The 11,152-nt window shown below is 36.2% G+C and overlaps 1 protein-coding gene across 3 annotated transcripts in view; it reads left to right on the top strand.

The window, feature by feature from the left end:
• Window positions 1-909: 909 nt before the first annotated feature.
• Window positions 910-11,152, top strand: part of nectin1a (nectin cell adhesion molecule 1a) — a 30,004-nt gene continuing 19,761 nt past the window's right edge. For 2 of the 3 annotated variants that reach the window (XR_016147660.1, XM_039694058.2), the window contains exon 1: window positions 910-1,615. Coding sequence is in view for 2 of the 3 variants with exons in the window: in XM_039694058.2 (XP_039549992.2) it covers window positions 1,567-1,615 (49 nt within the window). In the remaining variant the exon portion in view is untranslated. The remainder of the gene's footprint in view (window positions 1,616-11,152) is intronic. The other variant, XM_039694059.2, reaches the window with a different exon arrangement.

Genomic DNA, 11,152 nt, shown 5'->3' with positions numbered 1-11,152 from the left:
CAACCTGCCCTTCACATCAAATGAAGAGATTAATTCAGCGGTACCTTACAAACGTTGCTCATTAATTTATTTTTTGCTTGGAGTCCATAGAAATTAAGATGAAAATGCTTATTTAATAACCAAAATTAATCACAATAACAGAAATGTTAATAAAAAAATAAAAAAAATCTAAAAGTATAGTAAGTAGGAATAATCTAATTTGGCGTTAGATCTCTACTATTGTAAGCAAATGTTAAAAGCAAAAAAACATCCAATTAAAAACTTTTAATTTTAAAAAGCTTCCAGATCAGCCCAATCTGCTTCAAAATACAGCATTAATTTGCTATCTAGGGGTAAACAGGGCATTACTATTTTGTCAAAAGTTATTGTAATCTGTGCTAAATTGATCATTCCTTTTTTCTTTTTGATTTAATCTATTTTTCGTGTTATAGATTGCAGTGTTTTTTAGTAATATCCAAATATATCACATTATACATTACAGCACATAAAGCCAGTTCTCTTTTTTATTATTCGTGAGCTTAGAATTACAAAACACTGACCCAACCCAACACACTGCTAATAATTAATTATTATATAATTATAATTAATGCCTGTGTGGTGTTATTTTTGTTAAAAAAAAAAAAACTACCCTAAACGGAGATAGAACCTTATAATTCTAAGATTGTTTGAGCATTGAACACTGCATTGCAGTTCTGAAATTGCATGTCCATCAATGAGCACCAGATGGAGGTGTAGGACCATTTACTTTTGACACGTGCCGTACAATACATTCATTTTAAACGTGTATCCTAAATACTCCACAAATAATACTTTGGACGATATCACGTATTTTATGGCTGATCAGTAATATACCATGTTGTTGAAACCGATAAATTATTCACAATAACTTTTCTTTGGTTTACTTTGAATGCCTGCGGCACACTTGAGCTCCGCCTGGGATTGTGCTCCATTAATCGTATTGTCCTTAATCACCGGACGAATCACACGAGAGAGATGCGAGTTAAGCGCAACTTTGAATTCAGTGTTAGTCTGCGTTAACTGACGTTTCCAAGTTTTGCTGTTAGGTAAAGTTAATGAGACTAGTTTCCGCGAAAGAGGGGATGCTTAAGAGACTTTTGGCAAAGGCGCATGCATGAGGATAACCACTCCAGGGCGATATAGCAACAACTGAGCGAACAAAACCCGTTCACTCTGTAGTCTAGGCAGAAACTGGACAGAGACCCCAGGTTTATGTTGATACGGTCGTCCATTCTTCTTTAATCTCAGTGCTTCGCGCCTTAAGCTGATTTATGTTCGATCCGCTGCCCTCGCGCGCAGTTCAAAGGCGTCTTGATGCGTAATTGCTCCACAGGATCGGAGTATTGAATGGTTCGGTCTAGCGCGTGGTGCCCATCCGAACTGGCTGACAAGTTCAATAACAATTGGTCTTCTGAACATCTTCAGTTTTCCTCTCACAACTCAATAAATGGGTAACCTGGATAATTGTTCTCTGAAGGATTGTGCTCTCTCTTAATCTCGTACCGCATCACACTGTCTTGACTTTATTTCATCTTCAACAAGACCGTGATGTTTTTAAATTTGGTTCTTCCACTGATGTCCATCCTTTTGATAAGAGGTAAGATTAACGGTCTCATTGCTCTTTCTTCTTAATGTACTTCTGTATCTCTCTCTGTTACAAATTAGGCTACATTGTCGATCACTTGTAGCCTATGTTGTTTTTCAAGTCCAAGAGCCTATACTATTACGGACTATTTAGGAAATATGGACAACTAGTTTTTATTATTGAAGCAATAATAGCTAAGTTATTAAATGATCATTATTCGGAAAAATAATATGTTTAATTATGGTTAATAATAAATAAATCAAATAAATAATAATAAACCAATAAAACAATACAATTCTATGTCTTACACATTTAACTTGGGCATGAATTACAGTGGGTCTATTGTTTAGAGGCCACCATGTTCTATGTATTCTAAAAACGAAATGATAATCAATTAGAAAAATGTAACTTGCTTAAAAACTGATAATCTGTCAATCTTTAATATTGATTAGTCTTGTTTTTTTCTGACCAATGCCAACTATGTTTGTGTGTAGGTGTGTATACAGAATCCATTTTTCATTGTTTTATTTCTGCTTTTTGACTCAATAAGCCTGTGAACACCATTGTTTCGTGTAGAACATGCAATATGCTGTAATATTGTTGTTTTATATTCATGAATTAATGAAAAGTGAGTATATCAGTATGTAAAATATCAGCCTGTCTCACATAATCATAACAGCTGAAGAGTCAAAGAGTAGCTCTTAAAAGTTCAGAAGTATTTCACACTGTACAACTTTCTTTATCTTTAACAGCTTTTAGCTTTTAGACCTGAAGTGTTATTATAATTCATGTTGTGAGGCAAGAGAGTCTGGTTGAGCATGAGCTGCTATCATTTTACATCCGTTCTGTTGTGTTGAACTGGATTTATGCAGCAGCATCAAAGTCATGGGTTGTGATGTAACAGTGCCAATGTCTGCTGAGTCCGCTTTCTTCTTCTTCTTCTTCTTCTTCTTCTTTACAAACACATGGGCTGTCTAAGATTTACAGATGCCACACTTAAGAAACAGTTGTAATTGGTCAGTTGGTCAGTTGTAATTTTTTTGTTTTTTTCAAGAAAAAGATTGCAGTAGGGAATAAATCAACAGTTCAAGCAGTCATATGTGCAGTCTGCTGGATTTATCTTTGTGTATATATATATATATATATATATGGGATTTATAGTATCTCTCTTATTTCTCCATGATTCAACACGTTATTTAACCAAAACACTGGCACAACCCAACAACTCACTGCTTGCATGTTCTTTTTGATATTTTAAAAGTGTGTGAATTGAAATACAGTAAGCTACTGGCCTCTTTGAGAGTTTTATCGTGCAGAGTGTATCATGCTTTAAATAATAATTTTAGTGGACTGAGATTGAGCTACACAATGTATACAACAAGAATTAAATCCTTATTCAAACACACATAATCCCTTGCATTTATTGTCACAGCAGTAGTTTAACAAATATTAACTGATATTTTGCTGTGGGCGAGTCTCACGGAAACATGTCCAGGTCACAAGTCTGCAAAGTAAAATACAAATTGTTTTGAAAATACAATAAAATATGAATTAAATATTAATAATATTGATTCAATTATGTTACAATGGAAAAAAAATCAAATTTTCAGTACAAAACATCTTGGGGTGAAATGTTAGATTAGTTGTTTAAGGGTTAGCTCACCCAAAAACGAAAAGTCTGTTATTATTTACTCACCTTCTGAACATGAATGAAGATATTTTGCATGTAATCTGATTTCTGTCCCTCCATTGACAGTCTACCCAAATAGAACTTTGATAACACCAGATCAATGCTTATGTGAAAAATGTCTAAATTAAATCTGTTCATCATTTAAAGCAATCGAGTCTCTTCAGACAATTTGGACTAAACTGCTCAAATCATATTAATTCGTTTTACGATCTCTTTGTGAAATTTTTAAAGTGTCAAAGTGGTAGTTGCGTAGACTGAAGGTGGAGGGACAGAAATCTCTTAGATTTCATTAAAATTATCTTCGTGTGTTTTGAAGATGAATCAGTCTAATGGGTTTAGAACAACATTAGGGTGAGTAAATGATGATCATTTTTGGGTGAAATAACCCTTTAATAGTTTTGCAGAGATTCTGTAACATTTGTTTTTTAAAGTTGCATGCCATTTGTTAGATTTGTGCATGAATCCTACAAGTTATGCATACAACTGAGTAGTTAGGCTACACATTATTAGTTGTGGAGGCATACAATAGAGTTGGATTGCTTATGTCTATTTACCTCGATTAGATCTCAAAATAGAGCATCACTCAGGGTGAAAGTTGAGATTTCTATACTGTTTCTTAGTAACAAACACAGAAACTTTATTACATTTCCTGTCATCCTTTCTAATAGGCGATAGATAGAAGCCCAATTAAAGAAACATGCAGGATGTTTAGCAGCTGGTGAACTTAATTAGCATAAACAAAAATCTCAGTTGGTTTTGATAATGATTTACAACTGAAATTCGACTTGTGTGAATGTGGAGAGTAAAGAGACTGTTGATTCAGCTTTGATTACTCGTCACTTCAGCCTCTGAGGGCTTTTAAATTTAACACATGAGAAATCATTCCTCTGATTGTCAATTAACATGACGTGTATGAAAAACTAAATGTAATATAAATGTGAAATGTCCTGTAGAAAGTTCTTAGGACCTTTTGAATAACACATAGAAAAGTTGCATATTGTAAATCCATGTGAAATATGAATGCATTCCTCCATTTGCAGCTCTAATTAGAAGGAATTATTGAAGAACATTGTAGGCTATGTGTGTGTGGCCTGTCTGGTGTTAAGCGTTGTCTGGTCCTGCTGTGGCTGATCCTGACCCACTTTCCCCCTTACTATGAGCGCTCCCTCTTTAACTGCCACTGAGCACGCTCCCACCATCTGTTATCCCTTGGACCGTTGCCATGGCAATACTGGGAGTCTTTTCTAAACAGACGATGCAGTAGTCAGTGTGTAACGTAGTAAAGGGCTGAACTCTGGCAACAGGTCATTGTACTAAAACCACGGCTTTGACATAAGACATCTCAATACAAGCGACGCTTGAGTAATGATGAGCTGTGATTAAGTTGAGGGACAAATCACTGAAACGATTCAACTGTATCAACCCACAAAGCTTCAAATCATTACCATGGGGGAAAATTCATCAGAAATGCATATCAAATAAATCTGGATTATCAGTGTCCTTTAGTGGTGGGGATTTTGAATCATCTCAGTAGACTTTTGAATCCATTCACCAAAAATATTTGTTCAGAGTTGTTCATTCGGGTCATCATTCTGTGATGACAAATTTGAGTCTGTTTTTAATGTGCCATTGAATCATTTAGCCTTGTTCTTGGTGTTCTCTATTTAAGTTTGTGTGTCTTTAAATCTACAAAGGAACTCCCGAAGGAGTGCATAAACCTATAACCCATAAACTCATAAACACTGGGTACTTTCTGTAGAAAAAAAAAACACCATAAGTAAGGGATTATGTAAATCCATCCGTGTGTTATCATCACAGAATAAACCCTGATGGAGTGATCAGGACCCCAACGCCAAGCTTATTACACAGCTACATGCCACAAACAATTAGACTTGAAATATTTTATTAGATCTTTAAACATAAAGCTTCCGCAAAGACCAAGTTCCCGTTGGTCTGGGAACGCCCCCTGGAATTTAGCCCGAAAAACATTGCCTCATTGAAATACACGCACCTGCCATGCCAAAGAGTTGTTGTGTCGTTTTCTGTACTGCCAGTGCCAATATAAAAAACTGATAAATTGAAGTTCTACATCCTTCCTAATAAACGCACAGAACCGCGGCGTGTGGCCCTCCAAGGACTTGTAATTTTTGATATTACTGTTTGACTAGATCCCTGTGTCACACGAGTTTCGACCTAATATGAGTTTAACAACCAATCGCTGACGCCAGCCGTGAGCCGTCCCTCGGCAACTTACTACTGATCACCGTTTTACAAAAGCATTAATAATTTGGAGTGAAGCATAAGTACAATTGGTAAGTAACAAGGTTTTATGGAGTTATAGTTGGCAGTATATGATTGAGTTAGGCTAATGTTACCGGTTGGCAGCTACCGCGATGTCTTACATAGAGATTCAACCAGATAACAGAATATATCTGGAAATGACACCTCTGGCCATTTGGTTGGGTCATTGACCCAGTTTTTAATTAAATAAGTGAGACATTTTTATCATTCAAATACACACGATGTTCGGGGAATCCAGGCAACCTGTAACCCGTGTTTTTCCAACCTTATACTGGTGAAAGTGCACTGTAACGGCAGTCAAACCTGTGACTTCCCACCCATAAACTAGGTACTAGATCGATTTACTCCCAGGGCTCTAACGTCACATAGCCCTGGCCATAGCCTGCGAAACCAGACAAAATAACAATGGCCGCCCCTACGGATGCAGTGTTTCTGCAGGCGGTACACAGTGAAAATACGCTTTAGGACAATATAACGTTAACTTATTTTCAATCCATTGAGTGCAAGGATAAATTAAAACCAAATTAATTTCCAAATATACAAATAAATCCAAAAATAGCTGTTTTCCCTCAGTTTCCCTCAGATAAACAAGGAGTAAGCACCTTTGGCAGCAGAAATTATTACAAATGCGCATATAAGCCCTTGAAGGTGCGACATGCTGGTTTGTAGGCAGTATGATTTTTATTAGGGACTGCTGGATGGCGCAATTGACCAATCAGAATCAAGTATTGCACAGAGCCATGTAATAATTGGTTTGGGTTTATGTTTGGATTTTCATTTAGTTCGTTCATGAACCAGTAGCCTCATTAGTTCATTTGTTCATGTATGAGATCTTTCAGTTCATTCAGTTTGTTCATGAACAAGATAGAGCTACAAAGCTCAGACCCGCTCAGTGAATGACGTATTTGTTCAATAGATGATATCACCAATCATATTGAAATTGCATTCCACCAAAAAAAGTGAGTCTAAACAATTAGTTAATTAATAAAAGTGAAAGAAAATAATTTGTCAATGAGCTAAAAAATGACTAGTGTTCTGTCACCATGTTATTTACCTGCTTTTTAACATTTCTTTTTTCCTGTTGAATCATGCTCTAATCATTATCTTCTCTTGTCCTTCTTGAATTTTGCAATGCAAAAAAATATATGAATGATACTTGCATGGAACAAACAAGACTTCAGACGAACTTCAAAAGATGTTTTATTCAGCCACTGTTTAAGCATAACCAATCTCGTCTCATCTGGCTGTCATCCTCTGTACTATTGAATTGATTGAGTGTCCAAAAATATATTAATGATACTAGTGTACCCGAATCCAACATTTGCTCTTGAGAAACTCAGCTGAAAGAGAGATATCAGTGTCATTGTAATGGTAGGTCTACTGGTGAAAGTTGATAACCCTGCCTGATGGTATTATTCACAGAGGGCTCTCACAGCTTACTGGCACATCGTATTAAGTATGATAGTTTGCTTAAGGCAGCATACTGCTGTAGTGCTCAGCTCTGGTTAGGATCAGCCAGTACTAGTATTAAAGTTGAAGTATGTAATATCCGCACCACTGAAGTCACCAAACAGAATTGCAAGAATAATGACCAACAATGGACTGTATTGTCATAATAGTCCTGCCTCCAAACTCACACCTTTGGATGCACTCAGTGCCAAAGAGGGCAACCATTGTTTGTCTCTACATATCAGGCTGGATTAGAGTTATTATTTTAACACTGAATTCAAAATAGGAATCCATTAAAAATGGACTATGTGTGGATATTTTGTTTACTAGCATCAAGTGAATATTAGAAGGTGACTTTGCTATACCTGTAGGCAAGAATGAACGTATGTTTTCAAACAAAAGGATGCAAGTATAGCTTTTTTATGATAAGAAGTGATTTTCAGAATTTCTTAATAAAGCATTTAATTGACAGCTGCATCTGTATCATGTTGAGTTTGAGGAGACAAAGCAATGGCTCATCTTCAAACATGATGAATTATTTTCTTTATTAGGAACAGACTTGAATGTTGTTTTTCTGCTATTACAATGGCTTGCTGGTGTATTAAAGCGATTTGCAGCTCTTTTGCAGATATTACCAGCTTTGCCTGTCTGCTTTTAGATTAACAGCCTAGTGCTTCGAGATTGTGATGAGTATCATGATGGACAGCTCTCAGGGACAACAGCAGTGCAGTGATCCGTTTGTTTCTGATGGTATTGTTAAAAGAATTGCTATTTGGCTCATTCACAAGAAGTAAGGCAACACAAGCTACACTCTTAGAAAAATGGTTCATTGGGGTTCTATATATGAAGCATAGGGTTCTTAACTCAACTCCTAAGAACCTTTTATGCTAAAAAAGGTTCTGTAATGACAAGAAAGAACCCTTTTGGCAAAAAGCTTCTTTAGCAATTATTCATATTACATTATTCTGCAACATTTTGTAGTTGTAATTAAATTATTGTTTATTAAACTTTTGTAGTAACTTAATATCACATTTTAATCATGCTGATTTTTGGAGGAGAAAAAATGAAATGGCACTCTTCGTGTGGTATTGATTAACTAGATAAAATTATATAAATATATACATTTTCTAACCCCCATATCTTGAATTTTGTGATCATTCACATGCATTCATGAATACATTTTGAGGTCTTGATGTTTGTCAATAATAAAAATATTAGAGCCCGACGATAAAAGATACAAATATTTGTTGGTTTTCAAATCCGATATTCCGATATATCGGCCGATATATTTTTTTTTTTCAGAAACGCGCAACAAACATTAACAGATATCCCTAACATTAGTTATTTGTAGTAATTTATGAGTTTTAACTAAAATAATATGATAATGCATTTTAAAAAGAAACTTTTTAACAGAACAGAGCAACATCAAAATATATTCTGATAAGTTCCGATAAATAAAATAATAATTAGTCCCTACATTACCTTATAAGCTACCTTATAATCACATTGTGAGCTTGCTTATCCCTTTACCCGCACTTTTTAAATTCTTTCCACCAAGCTACATCAAACCATTTTCAATCTTCATCAGTTACTACCTGCCTTCTAAAACCTACTATTTAGCGATTCTAAATCCATTACAGAACGACAGTCTGCAAAAAGAAAAGCTAACTTTTATGCACAGGATGTGTGACGCGTTATACACGAGTGTTGCCAACAGGGACGGTGTAGAGTGCCCTCTGGTCTCTGATGACATGGTTGAAGCGTGTTTCATCCGTTTTTATTTTTAAAATATTAATTTATCAACCATTATAACTGCCGATACCGATAGTTTAGAAAATGCCTAATAACGGCCGATAATATTGGCCTGCCGATAAATTGGTCTGGCTCTAAAAAATATTTAAACAAATGATAATGAATGAAGCCAAAAGGTTCCATATAGAACCTTTTTCCTGGTTACACAGAACCCTAAAGGGTTCTTATTATTGAACCCTTTAAAGGGTTCTGTATAGAACCTTTTAGGGGTTCCAAATACATACTGCTGGTAGAACCTTTTCTTCTAAGAGTGTAGTCTTCATGAGCAGTTCACAGATTTGGCTTGAACTTTTTGTTAAAGTGAAGACAAATGTAAAAATCGTCTCAACCTATGGCTTCTCTTTCTTTATCTCTGCTTGGTTTTAAGTCATTGCTTTATATGTATATTCATTAGTTTCAGACCTGTGAGATGAGGAACATGATTCTGCTGAAGGGGAAAATGAAATTCATTTCACTCTCCTAAATACCTGTGATAACTGTCCCGCTAAACTATTGAAATGTAGAAGCGTGGATTATAATCATAAATCTTTTCGAACATTCCTATGGAAATAGACAGGGTTCGGCTTTAAAGATAAAAGGGGTCCTGAGATATCCTCACTCCTGAATCTAACCCAAGTAGTGAAGCAGAACGAGTGTGAGTCTTTGGCAAAAGCAATTGACATGCATATTGACCACAATTCTTCTTTTTTTTGGATTTAAGCAAATCCATCCTGAGTCATATAAGGGTGGAACTAGTTTCATTTGTCGTCAGGTTGTGAAATTACTAGAAGAGGGTGTGTAATTCATCAAGGCATGAAATGGCTGCCTAAATCAGCCCCTTTCATTTTATTTTGAAGTGTTTTTGGTGTTGGAACTGTGCTGTGACAAACTATTCGTTCTCTGTATAGACGATGTTTATGGCGAAATGGCAATTAGACATCTGTGTGGACTTTTGCAGTTGAACTGAGCATGTTGCATGCAGATAAGATTTGTTCATTCTGTTCTTAAAATGATTGGAATTGTTCATCAGTCTTCTGCATAGCTAGGTGTAAGATACACTGTAGTTCTTATTCCTTAAAGCTTTTAATCAGCTCAGAGACCAGAGCTTGTCAGTCCGCCGGCAGAGTAGGAGGAAATGAGGTCATATGTATGTGACATTTATGACCCAGCCAGAGCAGCCATGTTTGATCGACAGGTATGTTTTATATATTGCGTTGGGCAAACATCTACTTGTATTAGAAAACAATTATGTAAGATTTAAAATTTCATCAGAGCATATAGCAGATCCATTTTAAAGAGCCCCTAACATAGCATTTGAAATGTGAGTTCCCAAAAACAGTTTATCGTGCATGCAAGGATAAAAAACAGTTTATTTGTCTAAAAACAGTTTATTTTTAACTGATTTGCTCAACGACTCCCAAATGATTCGTTCGACGATTCATTTTCCCAAACACCTCCTTTGAGTGACGCGAATCTGCGGTGATTGGTCAAATGACCCAGTTAGTTGTTATTGGTAAACCGTAGGCAGAGACTGTCGGCAACGGAACGCCCATAAGCAGGATTATAGCTTGTCAAGTGTTGAAAATTGTATATAGTGTTTGAACAAGCGTGTCAGAACAAGTGCACTTTCCACACGGTCCCTTACTCGCGTCTCTGTCAAGAGCAAGCTTTCCCGGCGAAACTCACATTGCGGGGGCTTTTGAAGGGCAGTGCTTATTATATAGCGCGAAGTCATATTTGGCTAAGTTGTTTAGGAGGTAATTGCCATTTTTCAATGAATGTATGGTGAATATCAAAAACAAAACTTTACCCCGCTTAGAAGCTGCGCAGAGTGTACACAACACACACAACACAATATAACTATATTGTGCATGCTACAGAAATCATAGCGGCAAACATTATTAATAATACTTACAGATTGTGATTCGGAGGAGGACGAACCTGGTCCATATACACTGGATACTGAGCCCTCCTTCAGGAACAACCGGCTTGCGAATCAACACATTTGAATTCATTTAGGTTTTTGAATTTTGAGTGATTCGTCATTAAAATGAGAACTCTGACCACTGATTCTTCACATGCTCGTCCCTGGAAAATGGAAATAAGTGGCTGAACTGTCTTTGCAATGTAGAACACAGTGTCTTCTCGACATGATGCGATTCAGCTGAAGTATTTGAATGTGTTCTAGACGTCACTTCAAGTCTGCACGCGCAGTTGTTGGGAGCGGCCAATGACCTATCTACGTCACGATGTAACAGCTAATGACTCGTTTCAAAAACAATTCATTTCATAGACTCAGAGTCGACTCTCACTTTTGA

Source organism: Pimephales promelas, chromosome 19 (genome assembly GCF_988280905.1).
Source record: "Pimephales promelas chromosome 19, fPimPro1.hap1.1, whole genome shotgun sequence".
In the NCBI taxonomy this organism is placed as follows: domain Eukaryota; kingdom Metazoa; phylum Chordata; class Actinopteri; order Cypriniformes; family Leuciscidae; genus Pimephales; species Pimephales promelas.
The sequence above is the reverse complement of the archived record's forward strand: the minus strand, read 5'-3'. Positions and strand labels throughout refer to the sequence as shown.